This window comes from Petaurus breviceps, unplaced genomic scaffold, assembly GCF_028583685.1.
Source record: "Petaurus breviceps papuanus isolate PSGF00001 unplaced genomic scaffold, PetGlider_PUasm1.0 90769, whole genome shotgun sequence".
NCBI lineage: Eukaryota > Metazoa > Chordata > Mammalia > Diprotodontia > Petauridae > Petaurus > Petaurus breviceps.
In genome coordinates, this window is record NW_027187341.1 from 13,168,046 (window position 1) to 13,193,041 (window position 24,996).

The 24,996-nt window shown below is 37.8% G+C and overlaps 1 protein-coding gene across 4 annotated transcripts in view; it reads right to left on the reverse strand.

Annotated features, from left to right (window-relative positions):
* EPSTI1 (epithelial stromal interaction 1) overlaps positions 1–24,996 on the reverse strand; it is a 111,178-nt gene that overhangs the window by 25,608 nt on the left and 60,574 nt on the right. For 3 of the 4 annotated variants that reach the window (XM_069068683.1, XM_069068685.1, XM_069068686.1), the window contains exons 7-9: positions 16,766–16,859; positions 13,574–13,606; positions 12,837–12,920 (exon numbers count right to left, since the gene is read on the reverse strand). In XM_069068683.1, the coding sequence (XP_068924784.1) occupies positions 12,837–12,920; positions 13,574–13,606; positions 16,766–16,859 (211 nt within the window). The remainder of the gene's footprint in view (positions 1–12,836; positions 12,921–13,573; positions 13,607–16,765; positions 16,860–24,996) is intronic. The other variant, XM_069068684.1, reaches the window with a different exon arrangement.

The window sequence follows — 24,996 nt, forward strand, 5'->3', positions numbered from 1 at the left end:
TGAATGAGATAGGACAAGCCACAATCTCTAGGCCAGTGGTATCAAACTCAAATAGAAATAGGAACTATTGGGGCATCTAGGTGGCACAGTGAATAGAGCACCAGTCCTGGAGTCAGGAGGACCTGAGTTCAAATCCAGCCTCAGACACTTAACACTTACTAACTGTGTGACCTTGGGCAAGTCACTTAACCCTAATTGTCCTACCTTCCCCCCTCCGAAAAAAAAGGCAAAAAACAAATAGGAACTATTAAATTATATATGAGAATCCCTGCATGCATAATGTTATTAAATTTTAAAATGTGATATTTTCTATATTTTATTGTGTTTTTTGTTAAATATTTTCCAATTACATTAATCTGGACCCACTTGAGAGTTTTGCGGGCTGCCTGCCAACAAGTAGGCCTCATGTTTGACACATCTACCTAGAGTCTCAGCACAAATTTCTAAGACTATATAGTTAGAGAAAAGATAGATATGTTCTGGTACAGTCTCTTCAACAAGGATTCTCTGAACTATGAAATCACAGTTCCTAGGATGTCTTTAAACTCTAGTGGAAGTTTTTTTTTTTTAAATAATAATAAGCCACCAAGAGAAGATTTCTGCATGGGAAGTTTCTCAGCCATTGCTTCAGAGTAATTCCTCAATTCCAACTAATTCCCTTGCTCTGATGGCTAGAGAAATCCTTGGCTAAAGGAAAAGGGAAAAAATTCAGAGTCAAAAAACATTTTAAGAGGTGATAACCTATAGAAAGGATGAAGGAAAAATATTCAGGGCATTTACTTTTCATTGCCGGTTGTTTTATAATTATTAACAGTAACTGACATTTCTATAGAACTTGAGTGTTTGTTTTTTTTTTTTAATACATTACATACATTGTCTCATGTGGTCCTCCAAATAATCTTGGAAGTAAGTTAGTGCAGGGGTTATTATTCCCACTTCACAGATGAGGAAACTGAGAATGAGAAAAATTTTTAAACTTGACCAAGGACAAACCACCACCAATAGCACCTTTACCACTTGTTCCCAAGTCTTTTGATTTAATTATGTAACGTCCTTAGTGATTGATTTTGCCCTTCTCGCTGCATTATAAGAGATAATGGATTGAAGCAGAAAAACCATCTATTTCTTCTTCTTTTTTTTCCAACAGAAAATCAAAGACTATTCCTTTTATCCAGGCATCATCTACCAAGTTTATATTGCCAGGGTTTTAGTGTGAGAAGCAAACTTTCATTTTGTCCTCACAGGAACCATTTCTTTCCATAAACATCTTTGTTCTGCAGCCTGTCTGAACACCATCTAAACAGTGTTCCACTTTCCCAATGCATTATCTGTGTCAAATCAAAGAAGGATTAGATAAAGAGTTTCAATTTTATAAGAATAAGCAATCAGTACGTGCTATGACATGACTAGGAACAGGCTGATGAGCATAACAAGTTTTCTGTGGCATGGCTAAAGAATGACCTTTCACACACTCAAACAATTATGAAGGATTTTCTGTGGGAAGGTACCATGGAATGGCCCTGGGATGGGGTCTGGGAAAAGGGGACAGGGAGATGAAGGGGGTCAGTAAGGTCCACTCCCTAACCCCATGACATTTATGGTCTGGGAGTCTGACAACTAGTGAGTCAGAGAATCTTCTGAACATCATTCACATTACTACCTCCTTTCTGGATATCAATACAGAAAAAAAAAGCTAAGTCAGATCAAAGTCACAGCATAGGAGTTAAACTAATGCTGAATTATCATCTTTCTTTTTTAGTTGGCACAGCAGATAGAGCTCCAGGCCTAGAGTCAGGAAGACTCCTCTTTCTAAGTTCAAATCCAGCCTCAGACACTTACTAGCTGTGTGATGCTGGACAAATCACTTAGCCCTGTTTGCCTTGGTTTCCTCATCTGTAAAATGAGCTAGAGAAGGAAATAGCAAGCCACTCAGGTTCTTTGCCAAGAAAAGCCCAAATAGGGTCACAAAGAGTCAGACATGACTGAAACGACTGAACAACATCATCAATACTAAAATTTTCTGTACCAGTTGCTTAAAAGAGAAAAAACCCAACCCCAATCCTGTGAAGGTTGACTACCATACTAGAAGAGCTTCAAGTCACAGCAGTAAACTACATCTTCTCTTTAAAGATCAACATAGTAAATGCAAAGAAGGTCAGCAGAATAAACTTGTTACTAGATGGTTACTTGACACCAGCAACCAATGAAACAATGAAAAATACGAAGTGTATTATTTACTGATGTTAACCAAAACAGAATGCATATCCAATTTAACCAAATTAATAAAGGCATAAAAGGAGGAAAGGATAGAGAATATTGTATTGGGAGAATGATAAACTAGTATAGTTTAAAGGAGTTCAGAGTATGTATAAGGTAGCTGGGTGGTTCAGTGGATAGAGTACTAGCCTGGAGTCAGAAAGACATGGGTTGAAATCTGGCCTCAGACACTTACTGTGAGACCCTGAATAAGTCGCTTAACATCTACTTGCTAAAGTTTCCTCTGTTAAAGGGGAAAAGGGGATAGTAATAGCATCTACCTCCCAGGTATCATGAGTGAAATTTGACAAAAAGGTAAACTGAGGCAAATCCCCATGCAAGATAACATTTATTAATGGGGCCATGCTGCCTGCCAATAAATGGTCAATAGAATGCTTCCATTTATGCCAAAGACCTTGAGCAAGAGAGCAGTTGTCTTTCGATAGGTTTTGGGGAGTAGAGAACAAAGAACAGGTTAGATGACATCATGGAATTAAAGACAACATGATTGGTTTCAAAGCTGAGGTACAGAGAACAACGTTATTGGTTGGAAGGTGAGTAATGGGGGCTGGCAATAACCCCCCATCTTCTTCTCTCACGAGACTAAGAAGTACTCATTGTTTGAGTCGATTTTCAAGATAGCATCCCAGACTTTTGAGACAGCAAACCAGACATCCTTGAAGGATAGCCTGATGGAGTAAAGATATTAGGCCTGACTGTTCACACACATTTCCTAAGGTCAGTGAAATTTCTTGAGGCAAGAAGAGCTGGATTTTTAAACATAACCCATGGCAGGCCTGCTGAATCTCTGAAACCAAGTTCAGAAGCAAAGAGCTAGGACTTAATTTAAACAATTACAGGACAAAAGAAGTTACAGAACAAAATCAATTACTTGTAAATAAGATCAATAAATAAATAAATGAAGTTGGATCCACTTTAATCTTCTCACAGGATTACTGTGATAATGATACTGAGATAAAAATTGTAAAGTGCTTAGCAAAGTGCCTGGTACCTAGTAAGTGTAAATGTGAGCAATTTTTATCATTATTATTATTTTTATTTTTATCAAAAATAAACCAGACAATCAGGAGCAGCTAGGTGGCACAGTGAATAGAACACCGCCCCTGGAGTCAGGAGGACCCGAGTTCAAATCTGACCTCAGACACTTAACACTAAAACTAGCTGTGTGACCTTGGGCAAGTCACTTAACCCCAATTGCCCTCCAAAAAGCAAGCAAGCAAGCAATAAATAAATAAATAAGCCAGACAAGGTAGATGGGGCCAGCATGCAGAAGACTTTGAATGCCAAATTAAAGAATCTGAACTTTAGTTGACAAGAGCAAACCATTGAGGGTCCAAGTAGAAAAGTCAAATACTATAGTATAAGAAGGATGGGAAGGAAAGACAGCTAGAGGGCAGTTCCTATGAAAAGATATTTGGGGAGAGGATGACAAGAGAAAGATAGATACTATATGCACTAAAATATTTAAACAACATCTTTTGGGGTGGCAAAGAACTAGAAACAAAAAGTAAGTGTTGGTCAGTTAGTGAAATTTTGAACAAATTGTGGCACATGAATGGAACTACTGCCCAATAAGAAAAAATGAACAAGAATTCAGAGAAGCCTGGGAAGATTTAAATGAATTGATGCAGAGGGAAGCAAGCAGAACCAGGGGGAAAGTATATACACAATGACAACAATGTCACTAGTATGAACAAAGAAACAAAATAATAAATTGAAATTCTTCATTTGTAATGACCATATAATTGGCCTAATGAAGCGTTCAGAAAATATATCCCCTTTTCCTTAATTGCTCCTTAATTGCAGAGGTAGGGAACTAGGGATATGGGAAACTGCTTATACTGTCCAACATGGTTAATTTGCTTGGTTTTACCAAGCTGCTTTTGTCCTTTCTTTGTTTAAAAAGGGATGACTCACATCATGAAGTGGAGAAAATTCATAAACAAATGTGATATAAAACCAAAATGTATCAATAAAAAATGAGACAAAAAAAAAAAGACTTGGAAGATTTCAGTTGATTGAAAGTTCAGATGAGTCAATGTAGGACTACCAGAAAAAATAATGAGATCTTAATCTGCATCATTGCATAAAGACAAAAGTTGAAGCCAGAGGAGACTCTGAAAGGAGTAAATATTTACAGACTGAAACTGTCAAACCTAAGAGAACTGCCTGTGTTGTGATGTCAGAAAGACGAATAGGAAGTAGCAAAGTAAACAATAAAAGGATCAGAGAAATATTATAAGAACCAGAATAGTTCAGATCCTAGAAATGGAGGGAAGAGAGTTTTAAGGAGGGAATGATCAGTGTCAAATGCCTAGGAAATCAAGAACATGAGGAGTAGGAAAAAGTTCCTCGTTTGTCAGCTGGAATTAATTTGGATTCAGTAAAAAAAAAAAAAGTCACACTTAAGGATCTAGAACGCCACATGTGGCTGCAGGTTCCCCACTCCTGGTGCTATATCATAGAGTACATAAAGGAGTGTACATTATAATAAGACAGGAAGGACAAACCACAACTAAGTTACGAAGGATTCTAAAGCCCAAACTGAGGAATTTGTATGTGTTCACAGAACTAATAGAAGGCCTTTGGAGCTTACTAAGTAGGGAACTGACAGTAGACCTTTTTCTTTAGGATAATCACTCTGGCAGCTGTCTGAAGGATGAATTAGAGAAGCAGAGAGAAAATTGAAGGCTGTTGAGATACTCCAGGTGAGAAGTGAGAAGGGCCTGAAGAGAGGGTACACATATGAGTAGAGAGAAAGGACTGGATATGAGCCCAAAGTGATCTAGTTGGACACAATACAAGGAGAAAAGAAGACTATCACCTACTTATGTTCAGATACTGACAGAGCATTATATTAATGTAGCCTAAAATCTGATTAACTTTCCTTAGGCTGTTGACTCATACTGACCTTGCAGTTCATTAACTACCCCCTAAGGCCAGGGGTGTTCCCCTGTGTGTCCTCGAGTCATACGTGACCCTCTAGGTCCTCAAGTACGGCCCTTTGATTCAATCCAAAATTCACAGAACAAATCTCCTTAATAAAAGGATTTGTTCTGTAAAACTTGAACTCAGTCAAAAGGCCTCACTGGAGGACTTAGAAGGCCACATGTGGCCTCAAGGCTGCAGGTTCCCCACCCCTGCCCCAGGACTTTTTCCATATGAGCTGCTTTATAGCTGACTTCTCACCTATAATGTTGGGAATCTTTGCATTGTCTTTTATGTTTGGTATGGCCCTACTTATTTTTTTAGGGTTAATGTCAGTGCATACTACTGAGTAACAACTAACTTGACTCATCCTAAGGGAGGTCTTGGCAGATTGGATTGCACCCTTCCAAAGTACAATCAGCTTTAATATTTCATACGTTGAAGGTAATAGGCACTAAATATTGAAAATGGAAGCAGAAAATATTAAGGGAAATGAGAAGCAATCCCTTCATATTTTCCAGGTCAATTGAAGACCACTGAGGATAAATTGCCGAAAAGCAGTGCTTCAGTAACTAAAGACTCTGTAAAATGAAATAAAATAACCAGTTTATGTGCATGGCTATGTAATAAATAATATGTTCGATCAATAACTGGAAAATATGTATGTATCAATATTTGTCTAGCCTCAGAAGGAAAAAAAAACAAGATTTATTAAGAAATAAAAAGCTTAATTTTCACTGTTTTAAATAACTGTTCAACCTGAAAATTAAAACCCAGTGTCTGATTTTCTAATCTGTTGAGCCTTCTCTTTGTGAAATGTTCTACTTTTAATGGCTTTCATTAAACCTCAGCAATAACCAGATCTTCTAAATATATACACCAAACTGTATAAAATGCTGTGCTTAAAACCCACTGGAAAAAGATTTAAATCAAAATCATATCACAGACTATTCAGTATGGATTCTGTTTTTCCTCAGTGTCTAAGTTATTACTTAGCTCACTGCCTCTTATTAAGTTGGGCCCATAGGGAAGAGTATTAACTCTTTCAGGATACTTGTCTTAATTGACAAAACCCATAAGCGCACCATTAGGTGCCACATATTAGGTTTAATTTCTATACAATAAATACTAGAATTTCACTAGAACAGAATGAAATAAAATTAAACTTAAAGGTGAGTCTGCCATACAAAATCAAAGTGCTAGTAAGGAAAAGCAACTCCTGACTCCCTACATCCCAGAAGATAGACCAAAATTTCTTTTTCTTACTAGAATTTAGGGTCCTTTATAAACCAAACTATTCATTGACTCCAAACATATCAAAAACCATGAGTAGACTGCATACCTCATGAATGAATAGTGCACTTGAATGAATGATTGTACACTTCATGAATAGTCTCACTTACACACTCAAATGACCCCACATCCATATTCCTATGCAACCAGTATGATTTGCTCTACTCCCATAGGATCACATACATAGAGCTAGCTGGGAACTCAAAGACCACCTAGTCCAAAATCTACATTTTACACTGAGAAACCGAAACCCAGAGAAATTAAGTGACTAGTCCAAGATTACACATATAGAAGGATATGAAATCAGGCCCTCTTACTCAAGAACCAATGCACTTTCTACTATACTACAATGCTTCTTCAGTCATCTTTTCTGTAAAGTCCTTGCTGAACAGAATAGCCCAAAGTGATCTCTTGATCCTCTATATTCTATTGCATCCAAATCTCAAATTCTTATTGTCTTGTCATGTTATTATCATGTCATATCAAGTAACTAAACACCGTGTGTTTTTCTTCCCTCAAATATAGTAGGTATTCAAACATTAATTCATTGTCATTGGCTGGCATTAAAGAGCCTCATTATTAAATGGATTCACCTAAAGAATCAGCATGGACCACAAAATTATGCAATATTAAAGACACCAGTATAATCAATGAAAATCAGCTAGTTGGAAGGGCTTCTGCTAAAATGGCTGAGATGAGGTTAGGTTTAAATATAGCTCTCCCCTCCACTGTCTCAAAGTAGCAAAAAAAATATACAGAAAATAACAACCAATAAAGCAGGAAAATAAAAGGACAAGGGGAAAAAATCAGCATACAAGCTAAAAATACTAAAAAGATGATTCAATATACTGACTAAATACTATGGAACAAAAGAAATTTAAATTTAAAACAAAATAGATGGAAAAACACCACCACTATAAAAATTATGAATGAACAACTGTGAGAATCTCTAAAGTAGTTCAAAAGATCAAAAAAGAAATAAATATGGAAATTTGTGCTTTCAGAAAAGTAAAAAGGATTTTAAAAGAAAAGGGCTAACTTTAAAAAGTAATTAAGAATACTCCAGAACAGGAGAATCAGAATGGGAAGAAATCTCAAAGGCTATCTAGCCTTACCTACTCTTTTATAGTTCAGAAACTGAACCTCAAGAAGATTAAATTATTTTTCCAATTCACATAGGTGTTAAAGGCAGAACTTGAATTCAGGTCCTCTGACTACAGGTACAGTACTCTTCACTATGACATGCTGCCTTCTTCAAGAGACTGGCCTATGTGAAACTGAAAAAATGAAGAAGGGGTGGGGGAATGTCACAGATTGCTATTTAAAAAAAAAAAAGAAAAAATGCTGGAAAAAACACCTAATATCTCTAAAAACCATGGTAACTTACCTTTCAAGTTGGAATGCACCAAATATTACAAGAACTATTGATCTCCCAGGGGAAAAAAAAATTAAAATTCTGACTAGCATATTTCTCAAAATCATACAAGAAAATTGACTAGAAGTCAAAGTTTAGCTAGAATTTATGGATCATTAACTGAGAAACTCCAAGTTTAACTCACTAGAAATATCATGGTCAAGTTCTAGAACAGTCCTGCTCAACATATGGCCTGCAGGCAGGTTTCAGCCTGGAAAAGCAGCCCTCGGGCAGTATGTTGTACAGGTCTGTTTTACACACTCTACATTTTTCCAAGCTACTGGAATCCTTTCACAGGCCAGGCTAAAAGTTGTTCGGGCCTGCTCTAGAACTTCAACATTAAACAAACCCTGCAAGTTTCCTGGAAGAAATCCTTTATAAACTAATTACAAAAGAGTAAAAATCACAGAAAAATATTCCTTATCCAGAAGAAATGAAAGAATATATTAGAATGTGATAGTCCAAAAAAGCATACGGTCAGTTTTTACCACAAATAACATATCCTGAGAAGTGAAGCTTAATCATCAATGAAAAAAGATGAACTTTCAGCAAATGGGAGGAATTTGAATAATCTCTTCTGAATAACTCAGATGACATGCAAATCCATTAATTATTAAAAATATCTTAGGGTAAAATAAAGCCATGTAGCAAGCAAGATTAGATTGTTAAGTCAATGTAAATCTAAGCCAAATATACACATATATACATACATATATATTAACCTTTTCTGGGGACCAGAGAGAGAAAAATTAAAGAGGTCCTGAGTGGAATTCATTAAGAGCTTGGGAGAGGGAGGGGGAGACATTAAAAAAAGCATCCAAGAGGAAAGAAGTAAAGGTGTAGAAAAAAGGGTTAAATCATTATTTCTTGTAACCATGTGACACAAATGGAAGAGACCCAAATAAATAGGTGAATAAATGAGAAAAAAAAAAGTGTGGGGAATCCAGAAACATACTAATGGTAAAGACAAGTAAAGAACGAGACAAGGGAATTCCCATTTATAAGTCTCACCTTATCTGAGAACAAAGATATCATTTATGGTTAAGGCTAATGAAACTGAAGAAAGAATTATCTTTGAGACTATATAAAACTTGGGTGGGAATAAAAGTCAATAGACTCATTGACATGGAGAAGAGCAATGAAGAGTGTCTGGAACAAAAGTGTCATTTTTCCAGTGGGTGATATGGGATCCAGAGTGGCAGGATACACAGAAAGTAAAAAGTAGAGGTTAAATTTAGCACAGAACTACTCACCCCAAATTTAGTACTCTCTCCATAAACTCAGGCTCCATAATTTTTAAGTTAACATTTCTGGGAGTAACCACATGAAATCTTTTTAAATAAGGAAATAGTACATAGGAACTGGGGGCGGGGGGGGGCCGGAGATATGTATTGTATACATATGTGTGTACATGCATATTGCACATATATGTATATGGATTGCATATGTACATATATGTATATGCATATATTCAGCATCACATGGTATCTTTACCAAAACTGATTATGTGTTAAGATACAAATAAATCAAAAATAAATTTAGAAAGGCAAAATTATTAAATATATTTACCAACTACAACACAATAAAAAATTATAACCCATAGAGGAAATATAAACAAGCAATCTAAATGGAAACTAAGAAAAGTTTAAATAATGAATAAGTCAAGAAAAAATATAAACTAATTTTAAAGAGGATCATAACAATGAGACAAGATCCAAAATAAACAGGACTTAGTTAAATAGTTCTCAGAGAAATTTATCTTTCTGAAAACATTAATGAAATAAAGAGAAGGCTAATAAATTGACCGTGCACTTTTAAAATAGAAAAATCAATTAACCTCAAAATAAGCACAAAAGAAAAATTTGAAAATAAAGAATAAAACTGAACATAAAATCTACTGAATTATGCAGGAAAAGTTATTAAACCTTTCGACTGAATGATCTTAGTGCTGAATTTATACTCTCAAGGATGTCAATCAATGATAAAAATGTCCCATTAATACCAAAATATTCAAAACAGAACTATTTGCTGGAAACAAAATGTATGTCTACTTATTGGGGAATGACAGTGGTATATAAATGAAATGGAATATTCTTGTGCTATGTATGGGAAATGGCAAATATGGAGAAATAAAAAAAATATGGTAAGATAAATGAACTGGTACAGAGCAAAGAGAGGAGAGCCAAAAGAACAATATATACAATGACAATAATGTTAACAAAGACGATGCTAAAATATCAGAGATTTAAGGTCCAATGTAATGGCCAGTGGGCAACTAAAAGGCACAGTGGATAGAGCACCAGGCCTATTTTTTTTCATGATTTGAGAGAAATAATTTATTTAGATAAAAACATTTCAGACTGTATAGCAGATAACTATGCATTAGAAAGCTTTGTCCGTCCACCCTAATCTTTATATGGAGAGGTCAGGGCAAATATCACTCTCTTTCACCAGCCTGAGAAATAGGCCTCTATGGACTGATGTTCACAAGCATTGGGAACCTTCTTAGGCTGGCAAAAACCAACTTAAAGGTGGTCTTTCATATAGTTGAGTTCAAATCTAGCCTCAGACACTTACTGTGTGACCCTGGGTAAATCATTTAACTCCGTATGCCTCAGTTCCTCATCTGTAAAATAAGCTGGAGAAGGACATGGCAAACCATTCCAGTGTCTTTGCCAAGAAATTCCAAAAGGGATAATAAAGCATTAAACATGACTGAAACAAATGAACAACAACAATAAATAATGGCCAGTGTTGGCTCCAGAAGCCCTAGCTAAAACACTTTCTTCCTTTCTGTTAAGAAACGGTAAACTATAAAAACTGAAAGGTGTTCAGTCTTTCAATCCTTTCAATCACAACTACTATTATTAGATGATTTTATTTAATTGTTCTTATTATGGGAACCAGGGTGCCTATTTATTGCCAATGGATTGTTAAAATAAAATATATCAATAAAAACAGAATAATTGTTGTTTGTTTGGTTGATTGGTTTGTTTGTTTTGTTTTTTGGAAGGGGGGGCAGGGCAATTGGAGTTAAATGACTTGCCCAAGGTCACACGGCTAGTAAAAAAAATAGAATAATTTTTAAGGGAAAGTAAAATTCTAATAAAATTCTACTTCAATCCCTCATAATAACAGCAATGACCCTAGGTTCTCAAAAGCTGCCACCATAGCAATAAACTCTGATGAAATCTGTCAAACTGGTAGAAATGAGTCCTGATAATTGTCTCCTTCTTGTTCAGGAATCTGCGTAAGTACAGCCAGGTTCACGACCAGGAAGTTGGCCACAAGGTACTGAAACTCTTTAAAATTCTATTCTGATGTCTCCCTATAGGGGAGTGCCAGCTGAGTACTTGAGAGTACAATTTCTGATGTTTCCTACCAATCTGGAAACAGTCGAGTAGGGGTTCAGTGAGTTCCAAGGAACTGTCTAGTTAAGTACAGAGGAGACACATTCTCAAGCCTTGAACAAATGATTTTTATTTTATTCATTCATTTGTTTAATTTTTTTGTTTGCCTTAGCATTTCATTAAGTCATCTACCAAAATGCAGAAGAGTTCTGACCTCCATGAGAAAAGTACCTGAAGTCATGAAATCTTGCTTCTTTTCAAATTTATCGGAGGCTTTCAATTGCAATGTTATATCCAACACTAAGAATCTTTCTGCCTTGTTCTATGAAATTTTTTGAAAGTAGCCAATAACTGGAATGAAGGGGTACAGGTATTCAATAACTCCACAAAGAACTATGCAAATGTAAAAACACAGAAACAAAAACTGACATTCCTCATGGCACTTAGAGGATTTAATTTTCTATGTAGGGACCTCTTGGTAGATACAACCTATGGAGAGATTAATTTTTATTTCACTTAGAGGCTAGAAGAAATAAATGGGAGAGCTCAAAAATGAATTTTGTTTATGGAAGAGGACAGATAATGAATAAGAGAACAAGTGAGCAAAGGGGTATCAAAGGAAAGATGATACAAGACTATGAAAGGAGGATGATAGGTCCAGATTTAATAGAAAGTTTGCCATGGGGAAGATCCACATAATAGCTTTCAGAAGTCTGACTTTAAGGGCAGTACAGAGTGAAACCAAGCAAACCCAGTAAGGATGAAGCTTTGAGAAAACAAGACGGAGAACTATGGGGGGTGGGGAGAGGAAGGGAAAAGGAAAAGAGGGAAGGAAAATGGGGAAGGGAAGGGGAAAGGGAAGAGGAGAAGGGAAAAGGGGGAAGGGAAAGGAAGAAGGGAAAGGAGGTAGGAAAAAGGGAATGAATCCTTTTATTAAGGTCTCAGTTGGATTCAGTCAAAGTGCCACACTTGAGGACCTAAAGAGCCACATATGGCCTTGAGGCCCCAGGTTCACCCCCCCACCCCTCCCCCACCCCCACCAGTGTCAGCCAGTAGTCAACCTTTGGTCAACCATATCTTTTCTGTATGCATACTCCAAACCATAGCTTAGAATTTTTATTCCTAAGGCAAATATCACAAACTATGTTTGGGGCAAATGGCATGAAATTGTCCTCAATTGGGGAAAAGAGGGTAGAAGAGACCCAGAACATTACACCCTTATACAAAGTCAAACCTCCCAGAACCACCATAATGACACTACCATGGAAGGGAAGAATACTCTCCTGATTGTCATGTGTGAGTTTCCTATTTTAATTCATTATACTTGCTAAATATTAAGAGTTGTTATGTCTATGCTACAGAAGAACTGAAAGTACTAATAAGTATTTTGGGGCAAAGTCCCTTGGCCACACCCACCCAAGTTAGAGCTCTATTTGTACTGGAGAGGGATAGAAATTCTCCAGCCTGATTTTAAAATAACATCCTCTAGTCCTTCAGCCATTTGCAATTTCTTACCTGCCCTATAAGATCCAGTCTATGTACTGCATACACCTTTCACCACTACTTGTATATACCTTTTTGCCTTGTTCATCCTTCATCTTATGAAGTTTCTCATTTTCTTGCTCTTTAAGGGTGTTCTTAAGCACTTCATTTCTGGCCTGCAATTTGTAAAGCAGGACATTAGTATCACATGCCAAACACGGGAGAAAACACTGAGCAATCTTACTGGGAATATGGCGGACTCTTAATAAACACGCTTCAATTACCGGATCAGCATATGAACAGCGCGTTTAGGAGCACTAACAAAGGACAACATTCTCCATGAACTCACGTAGCCTTGCTTCAGTGGGTGATTTCAGAGTTCATTTAATTAAGCTTTAAAAATATCCCCTCAGAGATAAATCGATGTTTATTCATTCTACACATAAAAATCAGAGGCATAGAGAGGTTAAGCACTTTGCTCATGAACCCCTAGCCTGAGGATCAGTCAATATCAGAGGCAGGCGTGGTGAAAATGGTGGATATTTTGTTGAGGAACTGATTATCCTGTCATTTCTGTCCTGTTAAGTAGTCTGTCCACTGGTGGTGTTTATAGAGCAGGCCAATTTAGCTAGATGTAGGGTATGGGAAGGGGATTCGTATGGAATAAGTCAAGAGGGATAGCTTCAGTGCCTTAACAAGATGATACCCATAAGCATAGCCCCCTTTACATGGTTCCATGAGCAATTATACAATTTGAATGTTGCCTTAGCTGTGAAGAGCCCAAGGAGAGCTTTATGGAAAGCTACATGTAATCCCAAAGCTTGCTTACCAAGTTACGGTCCTTAGGCAGGGCAGGGAGTTTCTGTACAAAAATAAGGGGAAAAAAAAGTTTAAAATTCTCCCTCAGTCCTAAGCCCTAGAAACATGCCACTGACACTTTTACTTACTTGCACTCCCATAAACAGTAAGCAACATAGAAACAAAGGCAGTCCCAATGGGTAAATTATCCTGAAGATCTTCCATTCAAAAAGAACATCTTAATTTCCACCCCTTTCCTACTTCTCTCTGCCTTTCCTCCACTCCCCCAAAAAAGGGAATTTTAAATTACCATTCTTTTCATGTCCAAAGAAACAAAACAAGCACACATTTGTCAGCATACTTTTTTGCATGGCACCTAGGGCTGTCTACCTCCCACAATTCCTGTCACTATTAACATATATCATTCATTGATATATAATAGATTCTTCACACACACACACACACACACACACACACATAACAGTGATACTTTAAAAACACATTGCAAAGACAGCTTTTCTCTTGGGAAAATTGTACTGGATAGTTGAAGTCAGGGCTAAATGCTTCCAAGACTTAGAAGCAACTAGTCTATTTCCCATATAAACAACCTAGCTAATAATACTCAAAACTTCTACATATTTTATCTACAAGCTAATATTTCTGCTTTCAGTAAAACACAGAGGACATCAAGGAAATAGAGTATACATTGACTAAACATAGCAAATAGTCCGCTAAAGTATGCAAAATAGTCCAGGACAGCATCCCCAGAGGAGTACCATGCATATGGATTAGACAAAACCAATGCAGTCAAATATGGATACACAGTCAGTTAACAGTATTGAGCACAAACTAATTATTTATGGTTTAGAGGCAAGATGGAGTTCATAAGAAGCCAGTTTGTGCCCAATACAGCTCCATGATTTCTATTAACATGGAAGATTGTGTGGCTCATACACTAATCAACCTGCCATGAGAAATGCAGCTCAGGGAAGGATTGCTAATACCTTGGAAGACAGGACTAAAATTCAGGATGATCTCATTAAATTGGAGAAATGAGCCAAAAGGAATAAAGAACACAAAGAATGGTTAGATGTGCCAAGTGGCCCAAAAAACAAACATGCCTCAAGCATCTTCACAGTTGCCCACAATTCCAAATGGTAATCTCTTGAGCTTCTGCTCCCTTACTCCCATGCCCAGGCCTATAGGGTCATTGGGAAAGATCTCAGGAGAAGATTTATGTCATTGATTTCCTCCCAGTTCCCCCCATTTACCTAGCCCTTTCTCCCAAAGACCTGTAGATAGGAAAGATTTTACAAAAAGTGGATTCAGGGAGCCACCTGGGACATTTACACTGGCAACTCATATATACTACATTGAACAATTGTCCTGGGGGATGCTGAAGATGAATGGTGCCCACCTTCTAAGGGAGATTCCAAATGGCCTGTTTAGTTTAAACATTGTAGTAGGCACCCCTGCCCCTAAGTAAGGCTAGTTTTTCCTTAAAAGGTATTGAAACTATCCTTGAGACTTAATTGGCTCAGGGGACTAAAGGCTCCAGTTATTGATATCACTTCTTTTTTTTATCCAGGTGCAAAAGGGACATGTTGAGCTCTGAATACTTTCAGATGTTTAGCTGATGAAGTGCAAGGGGCAGGGGAGCTTGGTTCAGCTATATCAGCTTGGGAGATCCTCAATCTATATTCTTATTGGCTATTCTTTTTCTGCTATGGTTAAGCAAATTTCCTTTGTTAGCTGTGAGTCTTATTTCTTTCAAATATCAAACTTGAACTTCCAGAAGTCAAGCTCAACCCAGAATAACTACACTGACTCAAAAATAAAAATCAAAAATGAATACAGTAATAAGAAGATGGCATACTTTTTAGGAGCTCATCTTCAACTCTGAGGAAACATCTCATAGAATGAGGAGCTGCTTTCTTGCCTTGAACAGGATCACTCCAAAGTTTAAAAAAAGAAAAAGAAAACTTTGGGCTTTTTTTCTGTTCAATTTTGTTATCCCTTAAATTTTAGCATAACCATCCATCATATAAAAGATATTAGAAAATGTGCTTTTTCTTAGCTCCTAAAGGAGTTCAGTCCGCCAAGAAAAAAAGAACCAAGCTGCACGGTCGATGTTTGAAAAGGGTCTTTCATGTACTCATAAAGGTACAAATCTACAAATAATCCCCCTGAAAATTAGTAAACATACAAATACATGCCCATGTACTTTTTACCCCCACTGTCCCCCCAAAAAAATCTCTTGAAATTCTTCCCTCTTATGAATTCTTCAATTAATAGCCCAAGTTCACTTTAATGATACATGAGGCATCATAAAACAGAGATCAACCTTTTTCTATCGCCAATAATCAATGCTTATAAAGGGCTCATTCAGATTTTGCCTGCCTAAAGTTCACTTTTCCTCTAGAGGAAGTGAAAGTCACCCAAGTTTGAGCTCTAGCAGAAATGGAGCTTTCACTGTGATTCAACTCCCAAGCTCTCAATACTGTCCATCCACTGGGAGCCACAACGTGGAGGCTATCACTATCTCTGTCATCATAACAACTAGACCTGCAAGCGGAATGGGGTGGGCATACAGACCCACTCCAAGTATTAGCTTGGCAACTGTAAATCTCAAAAGGGTATCTCATCTTCGGTCTCTAAGCCACTTGACAGGCTTACTGCTAAAATCATGTCTCTATGGATAGACCAGTCAATCTCAGCCATGGCCATGGAACTGTTGATAACAACTGTATCATTAGAGACCAGAAATATTCTCTTGGGGGCTCTAGCACCAAAAAGGTTGTTGCTTTCAGTATATCATGACCAAAACAAAGTGACAGGTCAGAAGGCTACTTAACTAGGAAATGAATTCTCCAAAAGATCATTTCACTCTCCAGTTATGAGGGTGGCACTTTGGGATTCAGTACAAGACCTGCCCAGAATCACACCCAACTAAAAGCTATTTCCAAAAAGTAAACTTAGGGTACTTTACAGTTACTGCAAATTGACCACAAATATCAGTGAGGTATTTTGAAGCCCAATTTGTAAGGGAAGAAACAGAGAAAATAAAATTCCTTGAGGATTCCAGTTTAAGACCTCATCATCCAACATCCTACCTAAGTCCTCCAACGCTCAAAGCCAAGCATCCTGCCTCTCCACAGTTCAACCAGGGAACGATCCCTAATCAGCACAGACTCACTTGCCTGTGATGCTACAACCCACTTACCCATGTTGTGTATTGTGTGTCAAGACAAGAAGTTTGATGGGAGCTTCTGGTAGGGCCCTTTGGTTCCAGGTTACTCAAGAATTCAGAGGATTTGCTGACAATATAAATGGATTTGTTAGTTCTTTTAAGGGGAGGGAAAGAGAAAACACCAACACATTTTTATTATACCTTTGGATCTCAGCCTGAACTTTTATTGAGTGGTGACTAAAAAAAGAGAAATATCACAGGCAGGAAAAAAGGTTATGCTGAGAACAGAGTAAAATAGAAAATCAAAACATGGCAATGTTGTGATCATAAGTTGTTCTTGAGGATGCTTAGTTTGAAATTTCCAGTGCTTGTTTAGTGATTTGTGAACCTATGATTATTCCAGTATCTTCAATTTTGTGTTGCTGATGTGGAGATTAACATTCTTTCTGGTTCTCCTCATCATGGTACCTGATTTCCTATATGCACACAAAACCAGGCACTCAGACTTCCATGTCATCTGGAGAGAGAGATGAATCTACTATTCCAACTCAGGTTTTCTAGTAAGCATCATGTTACCTGCCTGGGGCCACTTTTCCTCCTATGGTATTTCACCTCTGCCTCTCAGTGTTGAAATGTTTAAGTAAAGGAAAAGGTAAAGTAAAATAAAAGGTAAGGGAAAGGGAAAGGGAAAAGAAAAGGAAGGGAAAAGGAAAAGGAGAAGGTAAAGGAAAAAAGTAAAGTAAAATGTAAAGTTAAAGTAAAGGAAAAGGTAAAGGAAAGTAAAATGTAAAATAAAGTAAAAGGGAAAGGAAAAGGAGAAGGCAAAGTAAAATGTAAAGTAAAGGTAAAGTAAAAGTAAAGTAAAATGTAAAGTAAAGGGGAAGGGAAAGGGAAAAGAAAGGTAAAGGAAAGGAGAAGAAGAAGGTAAAGGAAATTATAAAGTAAAATAAAAGGTAAAGTAAAAAGTAAAGTAAAAGGTTAAGTATCCAACCCCTATCCAAAGCAGGAATAGCTAGCTCTGTTGTCAGGATATCTATTATTGTTCTACAGACCCACCTATTACCATTGTAAGAGCATAATTTTCTATCTTTCATACTTCCATTTGCAGGGGTGGGGAATCCGTGACCTCAAGGACACATGTGGCCTTCTAGGTCCTTGCGTGAGGCTTTCTGACCGAGTTCAAGTTTCACAGAACAAATCCTTTTATTAAGGGGATTTGTTCTTCAAAATTTGGATTCAGTCACAGGGCCACAGCCGAGGGCGTAGAGGGCCACATGTGGCCTTGAAGTCCGCAGGTTCACCCCTGAGTATCCTCAGTTTTAATAAGCTCTTTATTATTCTCTCATTCCTCAAATTACTATACACATCTACTTACCTGTTTACAAATCAGATTTTTCCTACCTTATCTCCCTTCTCCCCCTAAAATATAGGACAGGAAGCATTGTCTTATTTCATCTTTTTATCCCTAGGACCTGGCAGTGCCTTGAACATGGCAGACTAGGAGATAAGAACTGTACCCTCCAAAGCAGATTTTCACTTTCTCAATTTACGGTCTTACATAATTGCCAAGGGCACAAAGAAGTGACTTGCCCATGGTTAAAGAGCCAGGATGTGTCAGAAAGGAGAATTTAATTCAGGCCTTCCTGATTCTGAGGCTGTCTCTGCCTCTTTCTCAAATTTATTTATTTTTAGTTTCCAATATTTGAATAAGTTTGAATTTTAAATTTTCTCCTCCTCCCTTCTCATCCCTTCCCCAAGACAGGGTAAAATCTGATATAGGCTCTCTATATAAATTTCCTATTAAACATATTTTCACATTGGTCGTGTTGTAAAGAATTATAGACAGTGGAATGAACCACAAGAAAGAAGAAAGTTAGTCATCGCACAATGTGGCTGTAACTGTGTACAAAGTTCTCCTGGTTCTGCTCACTTCACTCAGCATCAGTTGCTATAAGTTTTTCCAGGTTTTTCTGAAGTCTGCCTACTCATCATTTCTTACAGCACAATAGTATTCCAGTACATTCACACACCACAACTTGTTCAGCCATTCCCCAATTGATGGGCATCCCCTCAGTCTCCAATTCTTGGCCACCATAAAAAGAACTGCTATAAATATTTTTGTAGATGTACTTCCTTTTCCCGTTTGTATGATCTCTTTAGGATATACACTGATGACTCTTTCTTTCATACTAAAAGGCCTCTGCACAGAAAAGGCACTTGAACATTTGTTGAATTGGATTACAATTGGTTTAGGAGACCTGTTCTTTCTCTCCACACTCATTGCCTTTTCACTCTCTCATTTCCCTTATTTTGTCAAGTCAAATGAAATGGGCTTCTAGTTGTTACTTCAAGCCCCCGATTCCACTTCCTTAAACAACAGAGTGGGTAAGAGCGCTGAATCTGAATTATTATTAAGACAAGAGTTCAAATCCTGCCTCAGGATTTGTTAACTATGTGATTCTGCACAAGTAATTTTAAAGTTAAACATATTTTTAAAGTCAGTTTTAGTCTCCTCATCTATAAAATGGTGATAATAGCACTTATTTCATAGGATTGCCATGGGAATTAAATGAGATAATACAAAGAAACTTTATAACCCTTAAAGCACTATATAAATGACAGCTACTAACATCATCATCACTATTATTATCATTCTTTATCACTAACAGAAAGAAAAGCAGAGGCAATAGGATTTATCATCCATGAATTCACCCCATTCTTCAATTCCTATATCCATGCATTCTTCATCTTGTGTTCAAGCTGCTCCAACCTGTTCCTTATCAGCTTCCTAGGTTTCATTCTTCCTTTTTTTCCTCTTTAATGTTGCAGACTAATATAAAGGTCTTACCCTCTCAAGTGATAAAAGAAAAAAAATCCAAAAACAAGCACAAAATAGCTTGTTAAAAGCAAACGAGAAATTAGAAATAAAATGAAGTGCCAGCATCAGTCCAAATAATTAACGGGAAGGTGACATTCAAACAAGGTAAAAGGATTGAGCTATGGGGGGAACTAATAGTGAAAGGAAGTACATGTCTGTGAAGAACATAAGGATAAGTCGGCTGAGACCAGCAGCCTTTCCGTTTGTCTATGATTACTTATCTCATCCAGGATAGACAAGGAGACAAATGGAGTTTCGGAGTCAGGAAGCTGCCCCACTGTCTAGGATTTTATGAAGTCATCATTCAAAAGCTTTTTTTGGTTTGATTTTTTTTTTCTTCAAAGAGCTTTGCAATGAGATTGTTGACTGACTGTCCTTAGTTCAGTACAGACCAAGAGAGAAAATAATAGGGAAGAAATTCAATAATAATCAAGAAAGGAACCCCAGACCAAGTCAAACATCCCAGCAACCCCCTGGGACAAGGATTTTTTTGCTACTGAGAAGCCACTGAATGGGTAGAGAACCTTTAGTGTTTGCTCTAATGACACTGCCCTGGGCCATACTGCTGAATTTCAGGATGACTGTAATCCCATGAGAAACACTGGGTAAAAGCTTGAACCTGTAAGGCTGAAGGGAAATTACTATAAGGTAGCACGTAAGCAGGCTCCACACTACCTTTTTTTTGTAGATTTTTTTTTTTTTTGCTTATTGGAGGGGAGAAGGTAGGGCAATTGGGGTTAAGTGATTTGCCCAAGGTCACACGGCTAATTTTGTGTTAAGTGTCTGAAGCCGGATTTGAACTCAGGTCCTCCTGACTCCAGGGCCTGTGTTCTATTCACTGCATCACCTAGCCGCCTCTCCACACTACCTTCTAATAGGTGGGTTAGCTGGTGCAATGGTCTCAATACAAGTGTCCCAATTCTCCTCTGGAAATATGGAGGTAGAAAAGGTGGGTGGGGTCACAAACAGATAAATGATCAAAAGATATAAGAAAGCAATTTTCAAAGGAAGAAATCTAAGTTACCAATAACCATATGAAAATGCTCCAAATCACTAATGATTAGTGAAATGAAAATTAAAGCAACTCAGATTGGCAAAGATAAAAGAAAAAAAATAACAGGTATTGGAGGGTTTGTGGGAAAGCAGGCACATTATTAGTGTGTTATTAGTGAGGCTGTGAATTGGCTCTGTCATTTTGGAAAGTGATTTTAAACTATGCTTCAAAAGTCAATATATTCTTCATCTTCTTTTATCCAGTGATAGTACTATTAAGGTTACATACTCAAAGATGTCAAAGAAAAAAGGAAAACAAATTTTCATAGTAGCTCTAGTTTGGTAGAAAAAAAAACTGTAAACCTAAGGAATAGTCACCCATTGGGGAATGGCCAAACAAATTGTGGTATGTGGATGGAGTGGAATATTATTGCACAATAAGAAATGGCAAAAATGAAGCATTCCAGAGGAAAATGAGAAGCCCTCTCTGAGCTAACGAGAGTGAAGTAAGAATAAGTAGGAAAGCAATTCTTACAATAAAAACATTATAAAGAAAATCAACTCTGAAAGACTAGAACTCTGATCAATGCACACATATACATAATAAAGACAGGAATGTAGACTGAGTAGATAGATAACACCTACCTGGCGTCCTACAAGTCTATCTTTTGTTTTAGTTAAAATTCAGGCCCAGTTCTCCATCCCAGAGAGAATATCTAAAAAGCATCTAACACTTGGCCTTTGAGTAACATCCAGATATGGAGATCAAAAGTAAGAGTCCTACTGTTAGTCTGAAGACACTGTGCCTAGCTTTTCTTGGTTGGATGTGGTGGTTTTGACTAAAGAGCCATGAACCTGCCCATATTGGGGAGAGGTTCTAGCCATGAGATCCATGCAAACTGGAGCTGAGATGGTTCAGGTGGTGCAAGAGAGATGAATCCAGTGCCAGAGGAACAAAGGACCAATGGAGACTACACAATGAGACCAATAAAGCCCAGTGGAAAAACATTCCCAATGGGGAGCTGTCCCAGGAAGAGGAGAAGATGACACACCAGGTCTTATAGCATGGGAGGTATGTGTTGACCCTCTGCATGTATTCTCTAGGTGCACCTCCTCCCCCACTCCCATGCTGAGTCACTCACCTCTCTGATGACAGGAATATTTGTGGATGAATATGTCATAGGGCTTGTGGGAAGAATTATTTTGTAGAGAAGTTGACTCTTTCCTATTTCAACAAATGACTTTGCTTTTTAACTATCAGAAAGGGTTAAATCAAGCCTCCGCCTTATGAGGAAAAAAAATAGCATAAACAAGTCAGTGGGGTTCTGTGAACTATTGTTTTGAGTAAATGGGAAAATAATACCTTGAAAATGAGGTTGCTATTTTAGGGGGCCCAGGTGCTATCCAAGCAAGCAACATCGTGAGCTCTGAAGAAACACGTGCATTCTGATCATTTCACAAACAGGAGCTGCAGTTATAAGTAACACCCTGAGATACTCAAAGTTAGGGCTTTTTCCCTAAAATTAGCATGTTATTTGGGGGTACCTAATATAGCAGATATGCCTTTTTCAGAGAGTAGCTAGGTGGCACAGTGGATACAGTGCCAGGCTGGAGTCAGGAAGACTGACCCTCCCAAGCTCAAATCTGGCCTCAGACACTAACTATCTATGTGACCCTGGGCAAATCATTGAGCCCTGTTTGTCTCAGTTCCCTCATCTATAAAATGAGCTGCAGAAAGAAATGGCAACCACTGAACTATTTATGCTAAGAAAACCCCAAACAGGGTCATGAAGAGTTGGACACAACTGAAAAACAACAAAATGACCTTGTAAGAGTTCTTGAGAAAATAGCTTAGAAACGCTTAGAGAAATCAAGTGAAAGATGATCTTAATATCAGAATAGGAATGATTTTTATCTTTCACTTGAAATTTATTTGGGGTTACTTCATGATTTCGTTTTGGTCTGTTTTTTGGTCTAAACTTAGGATTTCAGCAAAGTAGGGAACTCCTAACATGGAAACACATTTCATCAGTTCAGAGCAGCAACATGAATTGCATGACTTGCCCATAGTCACAGAGCTGGTATGTATGTATGTAGGCATGTATGCATGTATACAGCCAAGGCTGTATATCCAGATCTTCCTGATAGGCTCCTCTTTTTGCACTAAATCATCATGCCTTAACTGAGATAAATCAACAGAAAAAAATCAGCTGTTAGGAAAAAAAAATGCTTGTGAAAAATGAACTCCTGAAGCCCAAGGATAAGATGCTTCCTTGGTCAAGCAGCACAGAACTCCAGACAGATACTGAATATTCTCTATTCAACAAAAAAAGACAAAACACTGGACCTTGGATTGTAAGGTATTGAAGGAAGAATTATCAAGTGGAAAACAAGACTTAGAAGTATAGTAACTAGCAGAGCCCTCACTAGATCATAGATTCTTTGAGCTAGAAGAGGAATAAGAGGTCAAGTCCAACCTTGCCCTTTTTAGTTTCCAGAAGAGTAAAATGAGGCCCACAGAGTTGACATGACTTGCCCAAAGTCACCCAGGTGGTAAATGGCAATGAAGTTTGAACCCAATGCAGATTTAACCTTCTGATTTCCAACCCAGGGTTCTTTCCATGCTACCCCTCAGACCAGTCCATTAGGTGGTAGGCAGTCTGCATCCGATTATCCACAATGGTCATTTTCTGAAGCCAAAAGAAGGTTCTTGTGATGCCATTTTAAAATGTACTTTCTTCAAATACAGAATCCAACATCGCTTAGCTCTTCTGCTTTCCAACAACTCCACAAAGCAAAGGTAAACATCATTCATCAAAAATAATATATTAAAAAAAACTCACATATGCCTGCCTATGTTCAAGGTAAAAGACCCATTCATTTCCTTAGCTACAAAGGACCTCATTGACTCAACTATCCCCAAGGGAATGATGCTTTCCAATAGTCATATTATTACTTTTTTTTTCCTCTTTGCAGTAGTTTTTTTAGGATCAAGAAAAAGGGCATACAGATAACTACCACCAAGGCAAAGAATGTTCCCTGACAGGAAGACTGAAGAGTAATCTGTGAAATGGTCCCCACCCTCTAGAACAGGGTTGGGGAATCTGTGGATTGATAGTGCAGCCCTTTGACTGAATCCAAACCTCACAAAATACAAACATACAATAACAGTACAAGTAAGATATTATTAAGTAGGGCTGGCCCTAAGTGTTAAAACAGTATTGAGATCATTGAAGGGTGAAGTAGTCGAGGAAGACTTCATAGAGGAAGGGAGAGATCAGAGTTGGGGCCTGAAGGATGGCTGGGTTTTGCTTAGGGAAACTGTGGCATTAGGAAAGTGCCACTGGTCTGAGTCAGGTGATCTGCGTTCAAGTCTCCATTCTGACATTCTGGATTGTCAGAGTGTATTTACCCTCTGGAAGCCTCACCTATAAAATGGGGATAATTATATTTATGCCATATATTCACAAGGGGGTGGTGAAGATAGTTCTCTTCAATCAGGGAGCTACACCATATACTTGAAAGGTATTGTTATTGATCAAGAGGAGAAAAGGGTCATTCCAGGTAAGAGGGAACAATGAAAGCAAAAGCTTAGTGCTGTTGGTATTCAATCATGTCCACCTCTTCATCTGGGATTTTTTTGGCAGAGATACTGGAGTGGTTTGCCTTCCTTCTCTGGCTCATTTTACAGATGAGGAAACTGAGGCAAACAAGGTTAAGTGACTTGCTCAGGTTCACACAGCTAATAAGGGTCTGAGGCCAGATTTGAACTTAGGAAGATGACTTCCGAAGCAGCACTCTATCCACTGTGCCAACTAGCTGCCCCAAAAAGGCTTCATATAGTGGAGTTATAAGGCAGGCTACAAAGACAAACAGTATGAAGCTGAATAGAGCTCCAAGAGCAAAAGCTAGAACATTCTAGGTATGGAAAGGACAAAAGTATTGGCATGAGGATGCAAAAGTTGCGTTTCATGGAAAGAGGCTCCTTTGACTGATTCAGAAGGTTTATGCTTATAAGACAAAGAGACAAGGTAAGGTGGTGTCTGATACTGAAAGGCCTTGAAAGCCACCTTGAGGACTCCAAACTTCATTATGGTAGACCTTGAATGACAGACTTAGGAGACTGTCACTTATAAGTAATGGGGAGCCATTGAAGGTTTCTGTGCAGAGAATGAAAAGTGCCACTTTAGGGAAGATGAATCTGGCAGTGAGGGGTAGATCGTGGAGGCAATAAGTTCAGAAAGAAGACCATGTCAAAAGCACAGACCAAAGTAAGGAGAGCAAGAATGTAAACTTGAGGACAATAGCTGTGTTTTAACTCACATACATAGCACAAGACCCTGCAGATGGGATGGCTTAAAACATTAAAAATTGAATTAGATGGTCTCTGTAA